We start from the raw sequence: 25,874 nt of genomic DNA on the forward strand, positions 1-25,874 counted from the left end.
CCGGCAGCCCAGCCTAGCCTCTGCTTTCCCTCTGTGATGGGGGCGGGGGGGCAAATGTGCGTATGCTCACCCTGCCATGGGCTTGGGTAGAGAGCAGAGGGTCAACCATAGTTGGGTGGCACAAGGAGGCTGCAATACAGCCTGGGGACCGTGAGTGACAGACCAGCTTCTGGCAGCCGTGCCCTCCCTCCCCGGGGGAGGATGACGCAAGCCCCGGCTGACTGCACTCACTGGTGCCAGACTGTCCACCTCCCCACAACCCTTGGGCACAGGTGCCATGGTGATTCCCACTCTACAGATAAGGAAACTGAGGTACAGAGAAGCAAGAGGTAGAGCTGGCTCCTGAACCCAGACCAGTGACTCCAGAGGGATCAAGAATACGCTTCACTTTGCTCCCATGACTGTGGGCAGTTTTACTGACAATTTTGTTAAATGGCCTCAGCTTTGTTGGGGCCCAGCCACAGAGGGCCAGGCCCCAGAGACGTGAGCTCCCATGGTGGGAAGGACCCAGGAACAGACGCGTGGGATACGGTCAGTGCCACCCCTGCGGCAGCCGGGGGTAGCCTATAGGTCGGTTTTCCAGAAGTAGTCCTGTGGCAGGTGGGGGGGGGGGGGGCAGGACACTGCTTCAGGTGGAGGGGACAGCAGGCCTGGGTTTGGAGGCTGGCAGTAGCTGGCTGCACTCTGGTGACAGGAGACTAAGAATAAGGGCAGAGCTGCTGGCCTAGGAGGCCAGAGAGATGCAAAGGCAGGTCTCAGGCCTTTGTGTGTGTGTGTGTGTGGAGAGGGGGGTCCTCATGGGGCTGGACCTCTCCCTGGTTGGACCCTTTCCAACAGGAATGTACATCAACCCAGGGCCCCGAAGACAGGCCTCATGGAGGTCCCTTTGAGAACCTTTGGGTTCACCCTTTAAATTAAATGAGAATTTAAACTTGTGAAAAGAGGCATTTGCTGGGTCATGTGGCTGACTCTGTCGGAAGTCCTGCCAAGCCAGCCTGGGCCTGCCTTAGCTCCCCTTTGCCATCGCGGACACCACATGGGACTCAGAGCACAGGTACCCACTGCTTGGGGGGCCTCCTGCACCCGCGGAAGCCAGACCAGCGGGTCCCTGGCCCCCCAGCCCAGCCGGGGGTCGGTCCTCCGGGGGCTCCAACACAGCAAAGCCTGGGAGGGCGGAAACGGCACGTGTGGCCCCAGGACCCTGCCGGGCGGGCCACGTGCCCTGCCGGGTGTGCCCTCGGGCACTGTGGGGGTACCAGCTGTAGCTGCCAGGAGGCCAAGCTCTGCTGGGTGTCGGAGTTAACCCAGGATTTGTGTGGCACTGGAGTCCCTCGAGCTCCAGGGCTGCGTCTTTCTCTGCCTCCTTCAGGGTGTGGCGACTAAGGCTGTCCCAGAGTCCCCGGAGAGGATGCTAAGAACATCATCACTAGCTTCTCTCACCCACCCCACCCCCCGACCCCTCATTACCCTGGGGCCATGTGCCGCGGGCTGGAGGGGGAGATGCTCAGTTCCCTCCCAAGGTTGTGTGTGTGTGTGTGTGTGTGTGTGGTGGGGGTTGGGGGGTGGGGGTGGCTGACAGGACGGTGCCCCCCATTCCCAGGCAAGCGGGCCTGTTCAAGGTCTGCCTCCCCGGCTTCTCAGCTGTGTGGCCCGGGGCAAGCCATGTACCACTAGGGCCTCTGTTTCCCCATCCACTAAATAGGGACAATATTACTGACTTCAGGGGCGGCCTGAGATTTAAATGAGATAATACACAGAGTACAGAGGACGTAACCAAGAAAGCTAACATCTTCCTTTGCCTTTCTGCCCCCCCATCAGGGTACTCACACATGCATACACATGCATACACGCATATGTACGCACACACATACACACCTGTGGGTGTTCCTATTCAACCACTGGGCTTCCCCAGAACACATCTTCCTCAAAAAGAAATCAATTGTCCAAGGGGCCAAGGCTGGTCTCCATGTGCCCTGGCCAGGTGGGGACCAGGAGGGGGCGCTTCGAGGAGGGGGCCGACTTAGGCAGCACGAGCCGAGTGCGGGGTTAGGGCCGCCGAGTGCGGGGTTAGGGCCGCCGAGTGCGGGGTTAGGGCCGCGTTAGGCGCGGCAGCCGGGAGCCAGCCTGCCGGGTTTGGACTCCGGCCCTGCCGCCTGCCAGCTGGCTGATGAGGTAAGCTACGCCGGCTCTCTGGGCCTCGATCTCCTCCGCGGAGTCCCGTCACGGGCTGTCTCCCGTGTAAGACTATAACAAAGGCTGAACGATCAGTCTTTCCTCTGGCAGATGTTTTCTGAGCACCTGCTCTGGGCGCCGGGGATATAGCGTGAAGAGGACGGGTACAAGCTTCCGCTCCCCCAGAACCGACATCCCAGTGACAGGGACCGACAGTCACCACCGTGCGTGGACAGGCCACGTGTGGACAGGCCATGTGTGGGAGGTGATGCGTTCTCCCCAAGGAAGGATGAAGCCAGGAAGGGGAGGGCAAGCGCCGGGGGATTTTAGCCGAAGGCCAGGGCCCGCCCTGCTGCGCAGTGGTTTGAGGAAAGACTGGAAGGAGGTGTGGGAACAGGCCAAGGGGCTCACTTGGAGAGGGGCCATGGGGCCCAGGCAGAGGCAAGAACCAGTGCAAAGGCCCCAAGGCGGGAACAGGGCTGCCAGGGGTGGGCAGCAGCCAGCAGGCCAGAGCAGCAGGAGAGGAGCCCGGTGGCGGAGCGGCAGAGGGTGCCGTCGGAGGGAAGGGAGGGCCAGGCTGAGGGGGCCCTGACTCTGAGGGACGTGGGCGGCATGGGGGATTTTCAGCAGAGGAGCCACATGATCTGACGCATCTTTCTAAATGATCCTTCCTTCCGCTATGTTGAAAATGGACCACAGAGAGAGCACGGGCAGAGGCAGGGAGGCCGGACTCCATGGGAGGACCGGTGAGAGGGTGGCTCGGGGTGGCAGCAGGGGAGATGCTGAGAGGCAGCCTGGGTCCGGAAACCCTCCGAGGGCAGTATACACCAGACGTGCTGAGGGGATGGCGGGGTGCGGAGGGAAGGGACGAATCCGGGCCAGGGTTTGGGGTTGGCCCAGCAGCCGGTGTTCGTCGCGGGAGGCGGGAGGACAGGAGCTGCCTTCCTGGGGTGGCTGCACGAAGACGGGGCAGATGGGGCGCTACCGGGGCTGCGTTGGGTCAGGCTCACCTGAAGTGTCCGTCTATAAGGAGCATCCTTTCCGTGTGGGGCTGGTGGTCTAGAGTCAGGCTAGCTGTTCAGAAGAGGACCCTGCTCTCCCCCCACAGAAGCCCCTGAGCGGCCCAGGGTCAAAGCCGAGGGGCGCGGGCCTGCTCCGCCTCCCCCGCCGAGGCGGGGCTGCCACAGCCTTGCCTTCCCAGCAAGATGCGGAAGGGACCCAGCTCCCCCCGCCCCCAGGCCCTGTGCACACCGCGGGGCTCCTACAGCAGCACATTTGAAAGAGCCAGGGGCTTATCTGCAAGATGCCAATTAAATCCACAGGCTTTGATAATTCGACAAGCCGCTCTACAGTCGCCCCCCGAGTCAAAATACACTGTTACTTGATCCTGTGTTTATGTTTCAGGATGGAGGGGGAGGTGTACTGCGGCCGGCGGGGAAGGTGCAAGCAGCTAGAGACAGGGGGGGTGCGGGCCCTTGGCTGATAAATCGCCAGCCTGTCAGGCCAGGGTCACCTACGGGTCTGGGCTCTTAACGGCAAGCACGCCGTGGTCTGGAACACACGTCTCTCTTGGCAGTTCCTGGAGGCTGAGCGTGGCCAGGGAGGAGGAGCCCTTCAGAACTGCCTGTCCACAGCTGACCCTACTTCCTGAGCCTCAGGTCTGTCTCGTGCTGGAGGGCTTCCTGGTCTCAGGCCGTCTCTTGCCAGACCAGCTGTGAACCAGCCCAGGTGGCTGGCAGCACCTCAAGAAAGAGGCCGATAACCCCACTGCCATGGTGACTCGGAGGCAAATGCTTTGTGACCTCTCCCTGCAAAAGCCAGGCTGTGATCTGCAGGGGGGAGTGTGCACTGAGCCACATTCCATTCTGTTCTACAACCTTCCATGAACAAAACTGCTGAGTCCTTCCTATGGGTGGTCTTCATCCACTTGTTATCTCTGTCAGCCCTCTTGACCATTCCATGAGTCCCGCGTTATCATGTGTTAGGGATGGGAAAACAGAAACACAGAGAAGTTGAGCCAATGGCCAGAGATCACCGCCTTGAGTGGCAGGCCCTGACCCCAGAGACTGGCTCTGCAAGGCCATGCCCACTGCCTCACCAATGCACCACCGTCTCCCCACGCCTGGCTAGCATCATTCCTGAGGGCCTTCTGGAAACGGGCAAAAGGCCAACCTATTGCCATGAGTGCGTAGGTGGAGAGGTGAAATAGGACCAGTTTATGTAGCTGACTGGCAGAGAACGGGGCTGAGGGGCACGGATCAAAGGCAGGGTCAGTGATTTTGTGGCGATGGACCTGCTCCTTCACCCGACAGCAACGATCCCTCTCCCCTCTGGTGGGCACGTGATCATATGGGACTTCAGGGACCATCGCCTGGGGAGGGACATCTCTTCTCTCCCCATGGAAGGAAGAATGGAAAGGAAAGGGCAGGCTGTGAGAGACCATCACAGCTGGATGGACCGGGGCCACTGCTGGGGTCTCAGGAGCCTTCCTCTGCCCTGAGAGAGTGAGGACGGCTAGGGCAGCAGCACGGAGAGCGACACAGAGAGGCGTCAGGACCCCAGTCCCCCTGACCCCTCCCAAACCAGGGAGGCAGGCGGGAGCAGTGGGAAGAGTACGGGCCTCTGTGTGAACCTGAAGAATCTGGGTTCAAGTCCGGGCTCCCGCTGTGAGCCTCTGTTTCCTCATCTGTAGTGTGGGGATAAGAATCTAAGTCCTCTCTCATGAGCCTGACACATAGCAGGTGCAGTGAGAGCAGTGCTTCTCCCTCTGGTGGAACACACATTTCTATCTCGTTTTGTTGTTTACGAAGCTCTTGCCCAGCCCTCATGTCCTCTGACTTTCACAGATAACCCCTGGAGGTAGCAAGAACAGGGATTCATCACTATTCCCTTTTTCACAGGTGAGGGAAATGAAGCTCAGGGAAGCCATGGGAGTGACCTGCCTGGAGGTTGTGTGGCTAGTAAGCAGCAGAGCTGGGGTGTGAACTCATCCTATTCTCTGTAGCTTTCAACGAGTCTGCCTTGTGAGCCAGTCACTGAGGAGTTTCTGATGGTTTGTAGCACTTGCTCGTTTCTTAAGCCCGTGGCAGCCATCAGAGAGATGGCAAGACTCTGGGCTGGGTAGGTTTTTCTCCCCCAGCGGGTCCAGGCCATTCCAGGCTCTTGGTCTTCTAGTATGAGTGAAAAGAGAAGGTCCCCTTTCGGAAGGACTGCCATGTATGGGTGTGCAGATGGTGCGCTTTACAATCTCCGTGGACACTGTTCCCAGTGCAGTGAATGGTGTCCCCAGAGCCACGCAATGCACACCCTTGTCTTCAGACTTCTCCTCCCCCGTCACCAGATGGCCTCTGGCCTCTTCCCACCTGTCCCACATCACTCCTCCGTACAATTCTTCCCCTTCCCTCTGGAGTACCCACCCCCTCTGCGTCTCTGCCACCCATCCTGGTACTTTAAGATTTTAGGGGAAAAGAGACATTGACTGAGGTGATCTAATAGCACCCCCGACAGTCCTCCCCCCATCCTCTAGCCAACACACTTGCCTGCCTGCCTTCTTCTGCTCATCAGCTCCTGGTGGAAACCAGAGTTTTGTCTCCACTGAGAATCTGGTCAGGTGAGGGAACTGTTCTGAGCAAGAGAGGGTGGCCCTCACAATGGAGTCTGGTCACGTGTGTGAGAAACCAGCATGACTGGGTATATCATCCTGACACCAGACCCAGAGCATCCTGATTCCAGAGAAGAGACACCTGCCTGGTTCCCCATGTCTCCCCGAACATGGAAATATCAGCCAGCATGGGGGCCACTGGGAATCAAAGATTTGGGTTCAAGCCTCCTGCCTGTCACATACCCAACCAGCTGTGTGACGTGGGGAAATCACCTAAAGTCACTGGGACTCAGTTTCCTCCTCTGTAAACACGGCTACTCATGTCTATCATGAACTAGCCCAGGAGTTATTCAGCAGGCGAGTTCTCAGCCTGGACAGCACATGCCTCCCCGGGCCTGCATTGCATCTGGGAGCTTGGTAGCAGTAACAATTAAGAGCAATGACTGCTAATCCTGGACATCTGAGCAGAGGGACCATTAGACTTTCTTCTACCTCATCTGATCCTTACAGTAACATGTGAGCTAGAATGAGTGTGCAGGAAAACCTGCTCCCCAAATGCAGAGACACCCTTACTTGCCAGCCCTGGGGTCAAGGGAAACGAGGAGCAAGCTTTGGCAATAAGAGCCTGGGGAATAATGGTCCATATCCCTTTGGTCAATCTCCTTTTCCTTGTGTCTCCACATCCTGAGCCTCTCCAGGCTGCCCTCAGCTTTGGCCCACACCTCAAAGCACACAGAAGAGACCTGAGTTACCACTTACTCTTTCGGGGGGTTGACATCCTCCGGTCGGGCCTCAAAGAACCGAAAGACTTCATCACACTGTGAAATGTGGGGGGGCAGCCGGACAAGTGCCTGTGGAAAGACAGGAAAAAAGGGTATTAGGTCTGATGAGAACCCAAAGCAGGGTCACCCTGGGCTGTCAGTGACGGCAGAGGCTCAAGGATGGTGCCGTGGACGACACAGTCGACCAGCCAGCCGCCCACCCAACCAGACAACTCATCAACAAATCAACTAATTGGCTAGCTAACAAAACAGCTCTCCATCCACCCCATCCACTAGCCAACCAGCCAATTAATCCACTAACCAACTAGTCAACTAATAAAAATAACTCATGAGTCAACCCCAATCTATCAACCATCCAGCCAGCAATTCAACCAACCAACCACTCAACCAGCCAGTTCGTCCACTAAACAACCAGCCAACCAAACCAAAAACAGTGTCCATTGATCCCTAGGTCTCAGGGCCCTCAAGGAGCTAGTCATTCTGCATGAACCCTGAGAGAATTCTCTCCTGGCCACAGAGTAAGCCCAAGATCCTTAGCCTGACAACCCAAGATCTTATTCTACCAGCCTCGTCTCCTATTAGCCACATTCCAGGATCGCCAGATAGTCACTGTCCCTAAATACTGACTGCACAATTAATTATTTAATGACAAGCAGATAATTCTAGCAAGGACAACAGGGGGCTGTGACAGAATCCGACGGGACCTAGGACGATTAGCAGAGAGGGGGGTTTAGGAAAGACACTCTGACACTGAGAGGAGAAGATGGTCACCGGGTGGGGATAACTGTCCAGGTAGGAGCATGGGCCGGCTGTGAGCTTGTCCTCCAGGGAGTCCTGAGCATCTGCTGTTGGAAAGTGAGCCGTGACAGCCAGAGGTGGTCAGAGCTCCTGCTGCGCACCAGCGCATTCTCTACCCCTCGTAGCCTGGGGCACCGGGGACCCCTGACCTGCCCAACATGGAGGCGGGGTGGGGGTGCTGTCGTGAGACCAGGTGAAGCCCTGCCCCTGGCCACTCCATTCCGTATTCAGAGAAGATACTGGAATGGTTCTTTAGTACAAACAGACAGGAGAAGTCGCTGCCAAAGCAGGGCTGAGGGCCCGGGCCAAGGGAACTCTGGGACAGGGCCAGGAGAAGGGAGAGGGAAACTTGGGACTGTGGGAATTGCAAAGGACTGCTCATTAGGAGGCTCCAGGTATGTGGTCAGCTGAACAGGAGCCTGTCATGTGCCTGTGCCTCCCTGGGCCCCCTTCACTGGGGCCGCTTCAGGTGCCGTGACCCGATCTGGCAGCTCCCCTGTACCGAGGAACGTGCTGGGGTTTCCATGTGCGGAGTCACTGGGAACCTCATGATGGTCCTCTTGAGGGCAGACCTCAACCTTATGTTACTGATAAGGAGGTGGAGGCTCAGAGAGGCCACGTGGCCTGCCCACAGGCCCTGTCAAAGGTGGGAAAGAACTTGCTAGAAGGTAAGCTCCATGCAGTCGGGATTCTGTTCTGTTGACTGTGTGTCTCCAGATCCCAGAAGAGTGCCTGGCACAGAGCAGGCAGGCAAGAAGTATTTGCTCAAACGGATGAATGAAGAAGGGTTTTGCTGTGCCAAGCCCAATACCCAATAGTAGTGAGACATGATAATGGGGCAAAAAAAAAAAAAAAAGCACATGTGGTCTTTGACTGCAAGAAGAGAAGTCTAATGTTAAGGAACGGGGAAGCAATTGTTCAATTCTTCTCTGAGCTGGTCAGGAAACCATGCAGGTGCAGCACTGAGCACCAGGCATCCCACCACGATGGTCCTTTCTGATGTCATACCTGCACCTGGGCAAGATGAGACAAGACCCGACTGTAGCAGGTAAGACAACACTAGGCAACTCACAGCTGTTCTTTCTAGAGCCCATGGCTTTCCAAGGGTCTCTAACACATCCCATCCCCACGAACAGCCAGGAAACAGAAAAGAAGGGAAATGAGCATTTAATGGGCAACTACTGTGTTTCAGGCACCATCCTGGGCCCCTTGACCCCACTCATCCAACAAACAGTGAGGGCCTTTCAGTGTGTGCGTCTGACATGGGGCTGTGCCGGGGGTCCCAGGGATGAGTCAGACGCAGCCTCTGCCCTTGCCAGAGCGCGTGTGATGACGGGTCGCTGGAGGTAGACATTCTGTCCTGGAGGCAGACATCCTTGCCTTTGTTTATGATGGGGACACTGAGGCTATTGTGCTAATGTGCAGAATTAGAAGGTAGAATGGGTGCAAACTGCCCCCAAAGCGTCCAGGTTTTCACTTAACCTACCTAACCTGTTTTCTCCCCCAGGGAGGGTAGAGGGAAAAGGAAAAGAAAAACTGAGGAAGGAGAGAGAAAGAGGAAGATAGAGAGACACAGAGAGAGAGAGAGAGAGGGAGAGAGACAAAGAGACAGAGATAGGTAGAGACACAGATGGAGAGACAGATATACAGAGAGAGAGAGACGACAGACAGGGACAGAGGGAAAATCAGGCCTGTACGCACAAGGCAGAACCTAAGGGCTGGGCTGGGCTGGGCTGGGCTGGGCCGGCAGGACACAGGAGGGAAACCATGACCAGGGACCCGGGCTGCGTGTAGACTCACTGCCAGGGTGACCTCCCTGTAAGGAAGAGGGAAGGGGGCCAGGGCAGGTTTCCAGCCGGCCCAGAGCGCTAGCACCCTCCCGGCTGAGCACACTGCCACCCACCCGTGGCGCGGGCCCCGGCCGGCTAAGGGCTCACGCAGCCCCAGCAGCGAACACAGGGGCTCTTCATGCCGACAGAGACCGGCATTCCGGGGGCAGAGGACGTGTGGGCCGTGAGGGCCTCAGACAAAGAGGCCTTTTGGTCGAACCACCGAGGCATCTTTATTTAACAGAGAGCCCCAGAGGGAGCCGCATGGAGGGCTCATCCTGACTTCAGGCTGACGAGAGGCTCTCAGCTCAGGGCAGCTCCCATCCGTGCTACCGCCAAGCCCTGTTCTGGCCAAAATCATTTGGCAGGAGGGCTAGATGCTGAGCAGTCAGTCCCCGGGGCCTGGGCCAGTGATGACTGCCAGAGCTGGGGAACCCCCCAGTCCAGCCGTTCTGAGAGGAGCAGGTGGGGGCCATACATGAGTATTTCCAAGGACACCACCCAGGCCTAAAACTCTGCCATTGGACATTCAGGATTTCTGCCATGGGGTGGTTAAGTTGGGGCCTCAGGGCCAGCCAGGTTTGAGTCCTGGCTCTACCATTCATGGGCTGTGTGATTCTGAACGTGTTGCTTGCCCTCTCTGAGCTCAGTACAATGGGTTTGACATGGCACTATCTGTTAGGAGGCTAAGTGAGACCATAATGAGGAGGAGCCTAGCACAGTGCCTGGCACTGAGTAAACATTCCGTAAATTTTAGTTGTTGCACTATTGTCCTTGTTATTGTTCTCTAGGTGAGTGCAGTGAGGCATACTAGGAAGAACACTGGCATGGGAGTCGGGAGACCTCAATTCGAGTTCCAATCCTGCCCCTATATACTTGCTACATGAGCTCACCTCACCTCTCTGGTTGTCATTTCTTCTAGAATAAAGCAGACTAGCTCTGGAATCTCATGCTATCTCATGGAACACCTATTTGAGAAGGTAAAATGAGTTTTGTGGGCACATGTGAAATGGTGCCTTGTAGATGCCCACCTTGGTCATGGAGATCACCATGTTCATTAGTATAGCAAAGGCTCTGAGAAGTCCTGCAGGGAAGAAACCTATCGGGCTTTGTTTAGGTCAGCATTTATTAATAATCTTGACATGCTGGGGGATTGGCTCATTTAATCATCACATTATGACTAATTCCAGTTTTACAGAAGAAGCAAATAAAGCACAGAGAGGTTAAGAAATTTCTCAAGGCCACACAGCCAGTAAGCAAGATTTTCAGTGAGGCCATCCGAGTCCAGAGCCTGTGCTCCGTCTGATCTTCCGGTCTATACTGGCTCCAGCACTCTACCCACAGGTCTCTGATTATAGAGCAGGTCCTCCAACAAGTCCTACTAACAGTCATGGAACACAGCTGGGATGAATCCAGGCTACGGACATTCTGAAATTTCTTCCAGCTCCAACAGCCCACAGCTCCAGCACTGCAAACAGCACCGTTATGAGTCAATTCAGTGTCTGACCTATCATTCAATCTGACCGAGCCTCTCGATTCAGGTTATGTGGGAAAAGCTGGAATGAGCATAACCTCCCAGCCCTCAGCATCTAGGGAGGGGGCATTGCCCCGTGGGGCTGCTTAGAGTATGCAGGCCCCTGTCCCACGTCAGTTGAGCTGACTTCAGTCCCTTTCTGACCTTGCCATTCCGTGGTCCAGGGGGTCCGTGAGCTGGCTAAGGGCAGATCTGGAGAAACGAGGCAAGGGAAGGAGCCGAGGGCAGTGGGTGCCTAGGGCTGGGGGAGACTGGTGAAGAGGTGCTAAAGAGCCACCCAGGTTTGCCATCAGCCAGTCCTTCCAGTGCCCCCCTTCCCCAGTGCTAAACTGCCCTGAGGTCTCTAGCTCCTGGCCTGCCCCACACCATTTTCTGGGAGCCACTGACATGGGCCACCATTTGCACTGTGTCATCATTCTAGAAGACGCATTTTCAGATAAGAGAGAGGGTGGCTGCATTGTGTACCTCTGAGACCTCCACCCAGATGTGGCTGACACAAGTCTGGTCTCTCCAGTGCGGTGGCATGGGAGGGGGCCCCAGGCAGACTGTCCTCAGGCCTTCTTCGAAAGGACCCCCTCCACAAAGCCCACCACTCTGGGTAGGTCTGTCCAAGGACAAAAAAGTTTTACATTTGGCAAAACAACCGTGGGCATCCTGCTCTTTCCACGGGATCAAACATTTTCCTCTTTTTAGGAACATCATTTTGATTTCTGATCAATGGAAATCTTCTGGGTAAAAGCCCAGGGACTAAGGGTGGGGTGGGGGCGTGGCACAGGGGGCTGGAGTCCCATCCATCTGGCCGCCCACTCCCTGCCCCCAGCCCCACCCCTGGGCTGCCTCTGGCCTGCCTGGACTGTGTCTCCTGGATCCCCATCTAGGAAGCTGGGCTCACGGGACTTCTGTGAATCAGTATTTCAAACACAGGAGTTCTCTTTCTGAAGGACGGAGCTGCAATCCTTTTGAAATGGAAATAGCGTCTCGTTCGCAGCAGCAAGTGAAGCCCTGTCACAAGGGCTCCTTGTACATCGGGGCTTTGGGGACATGTCACCCTCCTGGGAGGTGTCCTCTGCTTGTGTGTGATCTTTGTGTCTTGTCGGCAGATGTTGGCTGGACACCCACATGAGGCCAGGCTTCCTGCTTGTTATTGGAGACACAAAGATAACAGACGTGGCCTTCAAGGAGCCTCTGGTCCGGAGAAGGTGGACAGACAGAAACTGTCCTCCTGTGGAGGATAGCTGTCCTGCCTGGAGGCATGCACAGTTTTCTGGGGTGCTTGGCTTTCCCTGGGGAGTCAGGGGGCTTCTAGGAGGGGCACCGTGGGAACTGAATGCATCCCCAGGAAAAGGACTAGCAGGGGCAAAGGGGTGGCAGCCTAAGGGACTCTGGCTAGTTGGGAACGGCTGCACTTCTGATGGACTGGACTGCAGGGCGGGAGGAGAGGCAGGTGCTGGGGCCTGAGCAGCACTTGGAACGAGCCCACAGAGGGCCCAGCCAAGCCCCTCACAGGTTCTTGTGGGCAACGGGGGCTCCTCTGAGGGTCTTCAAGGAGAAAAGGGACACAATCAGCTTTATCCCAGGCTGGAAATCCTTTTCCTGGTCTATGTGGGCTAACAGAGATGGAGAGATTCTACCAGTTGGGTTTCCCCAGAGTACCAGCCCACTTGGAAGGCATGAACACATCCATCTTCGCTCTCTGCCTCAGTCTCACCATCAGCAACACTCCTGGCCCGGGCCAGCCCTTAGAATGAGGGCCACACGAACAGTCAATCCTATATCCAGGACTGAGTATAACAGGAAGCCATGGTGCTTCTTCAAGGAGTGTGTTTCGCTTGGGACATGAACCTTTCTCTCCATTAAGGTGAGAGCCAATGATGGGCCATGCATGGTGGGAGGGAGATGCCTGGGACCAAGAACCACCACCCCAAAACAGTCTCAGTTTTTCAATCTGGGAAGTGGGGATAAAAATGAATGAGTCTGGGTGATGTGGAGGGTGGGCCTTCAAGGCTGTCCTTCAGGGCTGACCCCCCTCCCCCAGTCTGACTACAACCAGCACCTCATCCCTCCCACAAAGAAAGACACTGATCCTGAAAGCAAGTCTATTTTGGACAGCAGAATAATAGAAGCAATCTCAGCTTTTTGAGAAAAAAAAAAAAAAAAAATTCTAGTTGCACCCACCAGGAAATGGAGACTTGTATAAACGTCATTACTATGGCAAAGAGCGAGTTGATCATTCTCAAACACTCTCTCTCACTGCCCCCCACCCATCCCCTGCCCCGGGATATTTATTTTATCCCACAGACAAACACTGCAAACATGTATTTCACACGCAGGAACGGGGTAAATGGAGTCACTTATAAAACGTTAGTCGGAGCCCCTAAAGTATAGCTCTCGCTTGTTAGTGAGATGAAAGTCTTTGACTTTCTGAGGCCACAGAACCATTAAATATTAACCGCATAACCATGTTGCCCATTAAATTAATTTATGGAGTTAAAGAAATGCCTTTGGAACCCCTCTTGATAGACACCCAGCCCTCAAGTGCCACATAAAACAATCACCTGGCTGGTGCTCGGTAAATTTTCCGTGACGCCCATCCAATCTGCTCCATATATGTTTAAAATTAACACTGAGATTTGGGCTGTGAAACCACCTCTGGGCAGAGGGACCGGCTGGCCGGCGAGGGCAGGGAGCCCGAAGTCTGGGGAGGTCTACCTCACGGTCAGACTTTCCACGTCTGAGTCCTGGCAGAGGAGCTGGTCGCTCTGCATGCAGAGCCAGCTTCACAATCTTGGGTGCATTTGAATCCCCAGCAAATCCCGGCCTGGGAGTCCATGTTGTCTAACAGTCCAAGGAAGACATTGGCCAGCCAAGCAGAGCTGCATACTCAGGGTATTGGAAATAAAAACCCCAGAGGTTCTCAGCAGTGTGTCCAAGGACAGACATGGACAAAGGAAAGGCTGGCCGTGGAGTAGACCGTACATGGCACTGATCATGGAATTCACAGAGGGGCCAGTGATGCTGAGCGAAACTTGGATCCCTAGTGGCCATAGATTGGACCATCAGGAGGCAGAACTGTGATGTGCAATGCCGGGGGGGGGGGGAGGGCAGTGGCTAAGGACTGTTTCTGGCTTATCCCTAATGGCCATTCCAAGGTCATTCCAAGGTCTCTGACTGTCAGAGCACAGATCCCAGCTTTCTAGTTCAGCAGAATGAAAGGTCACTTCTGCACTGACCTGCCCCCCTGCCATTCCCAGAGTAAATTAGAGGCCTCGGAGACGGCGGGCTGCTTGCTGAACCCCTGACGCTGCTCCTTGTTGCCTGGCTCTGAGCAGCTCTTGTCTGGGCTAATCAGGTTAGGAGGCCCCGCCTCTTGCAGACCCCACTTAAATGGCGCCCCCGGCCTCCAGCAGCAGCACCACTGGGGCCCCACAGCCCCCCTGAATCTCATCCTGATTCAGGAGTCCTGTTCAAAGCCTGATCCCTGTAGATAAGATGTTATCGGTTTCCTCCTCCGGATGGCCCAGGACACACCGACTGCAGATGCCCTCCGAGGCTGATGTGAGCCATAAATCCCCAGCTGGGAGAGGCCTCCCCCCGCTTCGCCCCCTCCTCCATGGGCTGTGCCCATTTATTTAACTTCTTGGGAAAGGAATAAAGAGAAGTAAGAGCTCAGGAGGCAGCTGTCAATTGAACTGGAAATGGCAAATGCGCTTTAAAGAGAAAAATGAATATTGATCTGAAGAAGAGGAGCTTCTCACGTTAAGGGATTTATTATGGGGAATTCTTTTTAGGTTAAGGCAGAAAATGTGACCAAGTATAATCAGCACAGCTACAAAATTGAAACTTGGGTTAATGCAGACTCTATGGGAGTGCTCGTCTTCCTATTGGCTTGGGAGCACCAGTTAACACATTTAGCAACTTGCTTCTTATTTAAACATTTTTATTGCCCAACATAGTGTTTCTGAATCATAAAGTATTAGCACATAAAGAGACCCTGCAGCCACAACTCCACGTAGGGACAGAGCATTTGAGAAGCAACAAACGCTATGATACACATTCTCCTGTCCAGCCCCCTTCAGGAGCCCTGCAAGGGAGCCATCTTTACCCTGTTTTATACATGAAGGAAACTGGGGCTCAGAGAGGTAGACTAGCTTGCCCAGAGTCACAGAGCTAGTGGGGGTGCGGGGCAGTGGGATTCGATCCCACCTCTTCCCACCCTAATACCAGCACTTGCAACCAAAGACAATCCCACACTTGCCTCTCCTCAGGATTCTTGAGTCAGACTCCACAGCGGGTTTCATTTAACTAAGAAATCCTATCTCCATGAAAGCCAGTGGGAACATTGAATTGTTTATGCCTTGTAGTAATAATAATCAAGAGCCAGCGCCGACTGAATACGTCCCCTGTGCCGGACGCTTGCTGGTGCCTGGGCTGTGTCAGTCAGTTCCTCTCCTCCCCATGACTGCCTTCTGTGGGGAGCTGCTCTTCTCCTCCCTATGACACAGATGTGGAAACTGAGGCTCTGGGAAGTTAAGTGGCTTGCCCAAGTTCACAGAGCTGGGGCGGGTTTTGAACCCAGGTAGCCTAGCCATCCGGAGGCCAGGTGCCAAGGCTACTGAAGTGGGAGCCTGTCATCTTCACTGCAGGGGTCCCGGCCTCTAGTCCGACTGGAAAGACAAATGGGCTCTTCCTCATGACATTGCTGACACTCTCCCACCTCTTCTTTGGCACTGGCTGTTTTCATGCTCCCGTGGCACGTGTGTGAGTGTAAGTGTGAGCACTTGCACGGCTAAAAATGTGTACATAAACATCCGTAACCATCAGGACTTCCGTGAATAAACAAACAGGCATTTCAGAGGTTTCAGGTGCTATTGAACTCAGAACTGACTCCAACAATTCTGGTCCCAAAAGTAATTCAAAGCAACAGCTCTCCTGTGTCCAGGAAAATGTCACACACAGAACATCCCGTCGGCGGGAGACCCGAGCTCCCAAGCCGCTGGAAGTGACTTAAAATAGTGTTTTGTAAACATGGGCATGTCCTGAAAGAAGTCAAGTCTCAGCTGTGATCCCAAGGCCCTTGTGCCCCAGAGGGTGGCCCAGTCACGAGTGACCCCTCCCCGAGGGACACTCAGACACTGCCCTGGCCTTTCTGGGCGTCAGGCCACACCTGCTAGACCACAGCAGGAGGTTTGGGACAGACGGCCCTCCTTCACAGATGCACAGACTCTCTGGCAGATGGACCGCCCCCGCCCCCGCCCCCCCACCTCCAGACACAGCCTTACCCGGCAGTACTCGTCGATGGGCTTCAGCCTCTTCACAGCTACATCCCGGATGTGGCTTCTCCGGAAGAGGATTTTGCCTGGAAGAGAGACGCTTGTGAGCCGGGTGATTCTGGGGAAAGCTGCCATGGGACGCGGGCCTCCTGCCCTCCCATTCCCCTCTCCCTCGGCTTCTCAGCGTTTTTAGCTGGCCACCAAGTGCCACCACCTCTGCCCCTTGTCAAGAAAACAAGAGAGGAGCAGTCACCTCTCCCAGGGGGCAGTAGGCGCCTGAGGCTGAGGGCCCAGGACCTCTGGGGCACGGGAGCAGCCTCCGAGGCTGCCATCTTGGCCAAATCACCTTGTCCGGGTCTAATGGCAGGATCGATGGCCTGATGTGGGCGCGGCTCCCAAGTGACCTCACGAATAAATTCAAAGGACAGCCCAACCCACACGCTGTGTTTTGTTCTCAGGCCCTTCCCTCCTTGAGAAATCGGCATTCATTCCTGCCAGCCAGGCAGGAATTCCTAGTCTTAGTTTAGGTGGGTGGCTATTTCCAGGGCGGGTGTGGGCCAACGCCAAGGGAGCACGGCGGCCCCAGCCTGACTTTTCTCCAGCCTCTCTGTACACACAGCCTCTAGCAGTTCAGGCCATGGTGCAGACGGGCTGGTACACCCCTCCGCAGGTGTGGGCGGGGCTTACAGGAAATGCCAGCCCCTCAAACCTTCCCAGCAGGCTCTTCTGAGCTAGCCCAATTCCATTTTAACAACTAGATCAATGCATAGTCCTTTTCAGCAGGTTCAACTTAGAATTTGAACTCCTTGGTCTGACTCTCAAGTCCTAACACTGTGCCCTGTGGCCATCAATGTCTAGGTCAATGCCCCCTTTTTAGAAGGCCTACCTTGATTGGCCAAGCTGGGAGTAATCTCTTTCCAGAACATCCACACACTTTGTCCATTCCTAAGGCATGTGCCCCATTCTGCTGTATGTTACAGGTATTTGACAGCCTCCTTCCATCAGGGGCCTGTGTGGCACATCTTAGAACCCACATGGCTCAACAAGTGGCGAAGTGCTGGTCCTAGAGGTGTAATAGGCATCTGTTGTCCCTGTCTGCCTGATTTCCCTCTGGAGAGCCTCTCTCCTCCATTCCCAGTCCCTGTGGTTCAAAGGGGCCAACCACACTCCCTGGCAACAAGGGTAGGCAGGTGACCCAGCCCCGCCAACCAGAGTCACAGTGATTGGCTCAGAGATGGGCAGGGGGCCCGATCTGCCCCAAGGAGGGTCAGCCCTGAGACTTCTGCTAGAGCCCTGTCTCTCCCACAGTCGCTGAGCTGGAAGGATGAAAGCCTGGAGCTTCTCGTAGCCATCTTTATTACTGCCTGAGAAAGAAACCTCCTGAGAGAAAGGAGCGGTGCCTGGAACAAAGTAGGTGCTCAATAAATGCTTCCTGAACGGTTGAAAAGCAGAGTAAAGAGAGGACAAAGGGCAGATTCCTTTGACATCATTTGAGCAGCTGGAGGACATAGCTGTTCTGAACCCAAGGTCTACTTGGTACCTGTCACATGTATAAAGCAAAAAAATTATTTTTTATTGCAACTAGTTGGAGATGGATTTTTATCACTTGCATCAAAGGAGTTCTAATTAAGATAATTGCCATTGCATGTGAACAAATATGTAGCTTGTATATCAATTCACGTGAGCTTCTTCTATCGAGGCCCTAGGGAGGTACTGAGCGTTGTCGTGGTTTAGGCTGTTTCCCAGAAGCAGACCCAGAGATGAGGCGCATCAGTGGTTTATTTGGGAGCCGTTCCTGGAAGATACCAGGGGGGCGTGGAAAGGAAGGCAGGAAAGGGAAAGAAGTGGTACCCAGCCAGCTAATCCCCACGGGGAGCCACAGCTCAGGTCCGCTGCAGAACTCCAAGGGATAGTAAAACGGACTATACCTCAGAGGTATCCTGACTGAGGGCGAGTGAGGAGCATTTATCACCAGCTCCCCTCTTGGGACCATCTGAGAGCATCCCATCTCTGGCACTTCAGCCGAGTAGGTTTGTGAGGCTAAAACAAAGCCCCCGGCTGTTCCCATGAGCAGCCTTTGGAGACAGAGGTGAAGGGTAGGGGTCCAGGGGTGGGGGGCACTGAAGGCAGCTGCTTTCGCCTGAGCTCCCGGTCACTAGCCCTGTGTCTCACGTCCCCCCACATTGGGTGAGACCAACTCCTTCCTCCCCTTGGTACCACACTCCACTCAGCGCAAGGCTTTGCACACAGCAGAAGGTGCCCCCCAGGTACCCGCTGGCCCATTCACTTTCCTCTCCTGGACTGTCCCTCCAGCTTTCTCCCCTGCCTTCCTCTCTGAAGCCCGGCACATGGGCCATCTCCCCGGCAGAGGCACAATCCTCTGCAGACTGGACAACGTCATCAAGATAAATCGGCTCTGCCACGTGTGTTCCTTTTGAAAGGAGATAAAACACGATTTATCAAGACACGGGAGACAGCCTCTTTTCCTTGGGGGAAGATGTCACAGATTTGGTATTCCTGGCCTCCTTGCCTCCTACCCCTTTTCTGGTTGCCTGTCGCCTTACTCCCCGCATGCCGCGGGGGCGTATGCGCACAGCCCTGGGGACGGCGCGGGCACCACACCGGCAGCAGCAGGAGACCTGCTCTCGGGCCGGACCAGATGCCAGGCAGCCCTGGGTGGGCTTTCTGAGCCCTCTGCCTGAGCCTCCTTCCTCGGGAGCTGGAGGTTCCCCCGGCCCAGGGACGCCCGTGGCCACGCGGCCACCTGAAGGACTCGTCTGAGCAGCAGAGGAAAGTGAAGGGGAGACCGCAGTGGGGACCCGGCCCGCAGACCTGCGCTCCTCCTGAAAGGAGAGGAAACACGATCTATCCATTCTCCAAAAATAGCACTCCTGTCCCTTCCCATCCTGGCGGGCGATGAAAAGGAAAGGAGGCACATGGGAGACAAACTGCCTCCCTCTCCAACGTCCCGATCTCAAGGCTGACCCCTCCTCTGACTTTGGTGTCCCCGAGATGTGGGGATAGGTACATAGATCACAAAAGACCTGATCCCACTGCAGGCAGAACCAGCAGAAAACTAATAGTTAAGGGACAATGAAAGCCTCCCTAAGGTGCAGAAGGCTGGGAGAAAGGAAGGATGGGGGTGGGAGAGGTGGGGAGACAGGTGCATGGGCTCCCCGCCCACACTGGCACGGCACCCCTACCTTGCCCCTCGCGCCCACCCCCTGCAAGTGAGGCCGCCCTGCCTCTGCGCCGGACACCTTCCACCCCCCCACCCAACACACACACATAAGGTTCATGGGTCTGTTGCTCAGGGGCAAAGTCAGAGGAGAATTTCCATAGCAGCCATTTCCCGGCTGATTTTTTGGAACCCCAACAGGGCTTCTCTCCTTCCCACTGAAATCCTGACAGGAGCAACGTTTTCTTTTCTTGGGGCTTTGGCACAGGCCGCAGAGGGTAGGAAGGGGAAAGAGGGAGGGAAGATCTGGAAGGGATTCTTCAGTCTTGACTTCTCTGTTAGGAATCCAGACCGCACTGGGAAAGCCATACCGGGGACCGGATTAGAAGGGAGAGAGAGAAAGAGGAGGAGGAGGAAAATCCCCACTAAAGAAGCCAAGACCACAGGGCATTAAAGGCCTCTTGTAAATGTAATTCAGCCTGTTCATAGCTCCTGCCAGAGTCTTCAAAGCCACGCAGATGCTGCCCCAGAAATAGGATAAAGCATCATAAGGAAGATTACACATGGGCCATGAAACAGACCTCAGGATGTAACTCATTCCTTAAACTGGAGAAGAACGCTGTCGAGCCTGATGGGGTCCAAGCACATAAGTGTAGGTCCTGCTTGCTGCCGCTCTGGGCTGGGCTGAGAAGGGAGGACAAGCAGAAGGAGCAGGGGGCCTCAGCAGGAGTCCTGGGTTCAAGTCCTGCCTGGGCCACAGGCTGGCTGTGTGACCCTGAAGCGGGTTCCTCCTCCACTGTGGCCTCTGCAGTCTCATCTGGAGGTGGAAGGCCTGGGGCTCCACAGCTCTCCCTCCAAAGGCCCTAAGATGTGCACAGCGGGGGTGGTGGGACTGAGAGGGACAGAGGAGGAGCGAGACAAGCAGAAATAGTAGCCAAGTGCTCACTATGTGCCAGGCACATTCTTAGAGCTTTCCATTGGATTCTCTTGCTTAACCTCAAGACGTTGAAGCAAACACTTTTTTTTTTTAAGATTTTATTTATTTACTTGACAGAGAGCGAGAGAGCACACAAGCAGGGGGAGCAGCAGGGAGAGGGAGAAGCAGGCTCCCCACTGAGCAGGGAGCCCAAAGCGGGGCTTGATCCCAGGACCCCAAGATCATGACAAAGGCAGACGCTCAACCACCTGAGCCACCCAGGCGCCCCGAAGCAAGTACTTTTATTATCCCTACTTTGCACAGGAGATGGTAGCTCAGAAAGGACTTGTCCAAAGTAACCCAGCTATTAAGTGGCTGAATGGAGATTTCAACCTGGGATCTTGGAGCTCACATAGCAAGGGGGAGAGAGAAGGCAATGAATCCAGAGTTCTTTGGGGTTCGATCAAGTAAGGCCTTGAGAGCCATCGTGAGGACTTAGGATTTTATTCTGTGTGTGACGGGAGCATTATCAACATCTCCACCCTGCTAGGGGCTATGCTGTGGTCTGGGGAACAGCTGCTTTGGGGGCTGACTGAGAACTGTGTAAGCAGTAACCGCGGATGGTGGGATACGCCATGGCGTACCACGTACAAACAATCCTGAGGTCTCTGCCTATCCGATACAAGTGGACCGGTGGAACGGACCAACAAAGTGGGAAGGAGAGGGGACCCCAGTGTCTGGTGGGCTCTGGAAAGAAAGAGCTTCCTGAAACAGCATACCTCCCTGTCCTTCCTGTTCCCCACCCTGCTCTGGTGGGGCAGGTATCAGCCACAGGTTGGTGGGCATTGCCTGGCAGAGGTCAATCTCTGCCCCAGTCCCCAGTGTGGCCTGAGCTTCTCACCAGGAGTGTCCACTCTGAGCCAGGACACACAGATGGGGCCTTAACTCAGGAAGGTCCCCATGCTTGGGGGGCAGATGTATTGCTTCCTCCCGCCCAGGACACCAATGAGGCATCTCAGCAGTACCTGATGGGTCTTAGTAATTGGCATTGGCTTCTAGAGAATGAATTGTTTCATTAGCCAGGGCACTGGCTAGTAGGAAAGGACGCGCCTCGGGGCCTCTTTTGGTCCCTCCAAGCTGATCTATTCTTGGCAGCCTCTCTTCTCCAAGTTCACAGTGTGTCTGTGGGCATGTATACTTCCTCGCATAACCTCGTCTCCCCTGCTTTCTCTGCCATCTGGAATGCCATCCATCCATCCACCCATCACTGTCTTGAAGCTCCAGGTGCTAAGAACACCACAGAGAACAAGACAGATGGGGACCCTGCTCTCAAGGAGTTTACATTTGAACTGGGGAGGGGATAAGCAGAGAAGGGATACAGTACACAATTTTCCTATCTAGTAAGTAGTTTGGTTACAAATGTGTCTCCCCCTACCACTAAAAGAGAATAAAGCAGGGTAATGGGTAGGGGCATGCCTGGGGCGGTGGGGAGAATTCAGCTAGTGGTCAAGGAAGTTTGGTGGAGACTTTGAGGAGAGGGAGCTCTAGGACAAGAGTGCTCAGCCAAAGGCAACCACACAGGGAAGCTGAAAGACAGAAAAGAAGCCATGTAGCAGTCATGCAAGCCACAGAAAGGAGTTTGGTTTTCTCTGAAGCACCTTGGGCCCCCTTCCCCATCCCAAGGCCTCCTCCATGAAGCCTTCCTTGACTGCCTGCCTTGCCCTCCTTTGCCAGCCTCCAGGACCCTCTGGCAGTCACCTCACTCTCACCTCCCATCTCCTGCTGTCCCAGAAAATTCATCAGGGAGCCACCATCTCAGGGCCCCCTGGTACATAGGCCACCCTGGTCACCCAGGGCACAGATGCTCCCAACCCTCTCCCTTCAGTGCAGCCCAGAGAGCCTGGAGCATCACAGGGGACTGGCCTAAGAAACAGGGGAGGCCACAGCAGGGCCCGGAGGCCCCAGACCGCATGGCAGAGAGACCTCGTTCTCCACGAGCGACACTCCTACCCATCTAATTGGATCTGAGGACAAAAAGGAAAGGCAGTGCCTTAGCCTCCCAGGGCGGCTATAACAAAATACCATAAGGTTGGTGGCTTAAAATAACAGGAATTTATTCTCCCCTGTTCTGAGGCCAGAAGTCTGAAAGCATGGGCAAGGCTATGCTCCCTCTGGAGGCGTTAGAGGACAATCCATCCTCGACTCTTGCAGCTTTGGTGGCTCTGAGTGTTCCTCGGCATGTGGCAGCATCACTCTGGTCTCTGCCTCTGTCTTCAGGTGGCCTCCTGCCTCTGTCTGTGTCTCAATCTCCCTCTGCCTTTCTCCCATAACGACACCTGTCTTTGGGTTCATGCCCACCCTCAATTCAGGATGATCTCATCTCTGGATCCTTAATGTAATTACATCTGCAAAGACCCTTTTTCCATGAGGTCATATTCACAGGTTTGGGGATTCAGATGTGGACATATATTCTGGGGGGCTACCTAGTCAACCCACTACACGGGGTTATGGGAGCATCCGCAGAGCTGGCCTGATACGTGACAGTCTTGTATCCCCGGATTGCAGTCACCCTGAGGGCAGGGATGACTTTCTGTAACTCCCTTTGTCCCTGGCAATCCCTGGCACGGAGTCAGGTGCCATGAATGTGGGTGTTGCCTGATGCCCTCAGGAGGGTCAGAGGATTGTCTGGAGAGAGTGCGTCAAGGGTCTCTGGAGCCCAAGAGGGAACAGGCAAGCTGTATGGGTCGGAGAGCAAGTAAGTATTGGGGGGGGGGGGCTCTCTGGCTCTGCTGACTGATGTGGCACCCAAGACAGCCTCTTCTTTGCCAAACCAACTTGGGGAGAGAAGATGCAAAGGTCACCAGAGGAACCTCCCCACCCCTGAAAAAAATGACATGCAGGTAAGCTCATAGCGTGTGCTATGGTCTGAATGTCTGAGCCCTTCAAAATTCACGTTGAGAGGGCGCCTGGGTGGCTCAGTTGGTTAAGCGACTGCCTTCGGCTCAGGTCATGATCCCGGGGTCCTGGGATTGAGCCCCACGTCGGGCTCCCTGCTCCACGGGAAGCCTGCTTCTCCCTCTCCCACTCCCCCTGCTTGTGTTCCTGCTCTCGCTGTCTCTGTCTCTGTCAAATAAAAATAAATAAAATCTTAAAAAAAAAAAAATTCATGTTGAGATCCTAATGCTCACTGTGATGGTATTGGGGTGGAGCCTTGGGGGGGGTGAGGGGAGATGGGAGGCGGAGCCCCCACAAATGGGATTGGTGTTGTTATAAAAGACACCCCACAGAGCTCCCTCAGGCCTCCATCCTGTGAGGATACAGTGAGAAATCTGCAACCAGAAAGACAACCCTCACCCGACCACGCTGGCATCCTGATCTCGGACTTCCAGCTTCCAGAGCTGTCGGAAATAAATTTCCGTTGTTTATCAGCCACCCAGTCTGCGCTTCTTGTTATAGCAGCTGGGCCAGACTGAGACAGTGATACAGACACAAACACTGCCCATGGGCAGGAAAAGGAATAATTAGCTCCCACCCCCACAGCTCTGGCTCCGAGTCTAGCAGGGCAGGCATCTGTGGGGTTGCCCACCAGCATCTCTAGTGCGGTGCCCCGAGCTTTGTGAGGGACAATCCCTCCTTCCTTCTCAGTCTGTCTGATTTCAGTAGGGCTCCCCTCACCCCAAACTCCTGGCGTTACCAATCAGTATGGTCCAGCCTGGGGCATGCGACCCAAGTCGGTCCGAGGAGAACCAGCCCGGGACTTTTGCCGGAACCACCAGGAAGAGAAGTACTCTTTCTCCAGGGGCTGCTAACTCAGTCATTGTGGACCCAAGTTGCTAGGAAGGATCTTTGCAAATCTCTGTCACCATGTGGGAAAGGCTGTCCGAGTGGCCAGAGAACAAAGCAAAGCTAAGAACTAGAGAGACACACGATTTGGTCACCTGCATCCAGCCATGCCTGAAATCATTACCCGTGAAGTTTTCAGTTACGTGAGCCAATAAATTTCCCCGATTTTTCTAAAACCAGACTGAGATGGGTCTACTCCTTGTCACCTATAGGTTCCTGACTAGTACATCTGGCTCTGCCATTTACTGTTATGTGATGTGGGACAAGTCACTGCCTATTTGAATCTCAGTTTCCTCAAACTGCAAAATGGGCCTCGTAATGCCTAACTCAGAGGATTACTGTGAGGCGTCAATGAACCCGTGTACAAAATCGTTGAACACGGAGCCCAGCCCATAATAAACGTTGAGCAAATGGGATCTCTTAAGAGCTGACAATTCCAGGTCAAGTAGGTGGGGAGCGTGGGGGTGGAGGTACAACCTGGCCCCGCCCACCTCCTCACCGGCCAGCGGGATCTGAGCACCATAGTGTTTCCCCAGCACCCTCCATCACCTATCTTCCCCACTCAAGGCCGAACACTAGCTCCCTTCAGCCTGCAGCCACCTTTCCTGATTCAAACCCCCGCCCCCTGAAAACACTGTGTCCCACGCAGCTCCCACTGCTCTCCTCTGGGACGCTCTTCCGTCTGCCCAGTTCCAAGAGCAGAGAGCAGAACACAGCCGAGAGGCAGCCATTACTCCACCCGCCCACCTGGGGGCGCCAGGGTGACTCAGCAGGTGAGCCTCCCGCGCGGCCCTCTCCGCCCCCTCTCCCACACACTCGGGGAAACTGACTCGCAAAAATCCACCGGGGTTTCCAGAGATGGCAACCTTGACTCTCGTGCAGCCACAGCATGCTTACGGTAAGACCCATCACTTCCAGGGGAGGTAAATGATCTTCCAGGTTCTGGTTTGGAGGGTCCCATCCGCAGGGCAGAGCCAGGCTTAAGGGAACACAGCCTTTCATTCCCCCGCCCTCAGTGGGGCCAGGTGGGATTTATGGATGTCTGCTAGAAAGCAAGCACCTAGGCTGGCAGGCATAGCAGAGGTTTTAATTCATCTTTACTGAATCAAACGGAATTGAAGTCTTTTTGAGCAGCCTTGTAGAGCCATCTGTGATCACAACAATTTTTTCCTTTCTTTTTTTAAAAAAAAACCTTTTTTTTTTGAAGTATAATATACATACAGAAAAGTGCACATGCATATGTATAGCTCAACGAATTTCACAAACAGAACCCACCCTAGGTAACCAGCGCCCAGGCCAAGAAAGAGAGTCGCGTGAACCCAGAAGACCCTGATTGCGCCAGAGCAGATTTTATGTTAGAACTCTGGAGTGGGTGATACACGTTGCAGAGAAGGGCCACGAACACGTTTATTGTTGTAGTGGTATCTACTTTTGTTTTCTCCAGGCTTATTTAAAAATACACGCTTTGTGATTTGATTCAAGTTGCAGCAAATTTAAGTTCACAGTGAGTCTGGATCCTTGGAATGAAGTCCCTTTTCTATGAAATGTGAACACTTTTATTAATTGTGGTAAACAGGGGGTAGATGCTTACCTACAGTGTTAGCTCTGGGAAGAGCTGTGTTCACAGAAACAAAACCCCTGAATTTGTCAGCTTGTTCTGTCTTGTTTCACAGAATGCCCAGCCTCGGTCTTTAGCCCTGATACAGACCAGAGATACTTCATTAGCTATGCGATCTTACTGTGGATTACATGCTACCAGACAATAGCAGCTTGGGTCTTATGAATCCCCTACAAGGTAGCCGGCATCTAGGGATTCCCAATAAATATCAGATCAAGGAGGGATGCTGGCTACGGTGGTAGCACCATGGGTTGGCAGGGCACTAGGCTGGCCCAGCCGAACCCTGGGAGGTAGATAGGGCATTGTGGTTGACCTCCCACGTGCTCCTGAGCC

The 25,874-nt window shown here is 54.7% G+C and overlaps 1 protein-coding gene across 2 annotated transcripts in view; it reads right to left on the bottom strand.

Moving 5' to 3' along the window:
- The window catches only part of SH3PXD2A (SH3 and PX domains 2A), a 235,545-nt gene that overhangs the window by 100,892 nt on the left and 108,779 nt on the right, over positions 1-25,874 (bottom strand). For both annotated transcript variants that reach the window (XM_045878755.3, XM_045878753.3), the window contains exons 4-5: positions 15,996-16,072; positions 6,533-6,624 (exon numbers count right to left, since the gene is read on the bottom strand). In XM_045878755.3, the coding sequence (XP_045734711.1) occupies positions 6,533-6,624; positions 15,996-16,072 (169 nt within the window). The remainder of the gene's footprint in view (positions 1-6,532; positions 6,625-15,995; positions 16,073-25,874) is intronic.

The sequence above is a fragment of the Mirounga angustirostris genome, unplaced genomic scaffold, assembly GCF_029215605.1.
Source record: "Mirounga angustirostris isolate CCGP_5_RB_7025 unplaced genomic scaffold, mMirAng1.0.hap1 SCAF_6, whole genome shotgun sequence".
NCBI lineage: Eukaryota > Metazoa > Chordata > Mammalia > Carnivora > Phocidae > Mirounga > Mirounga angustirostris.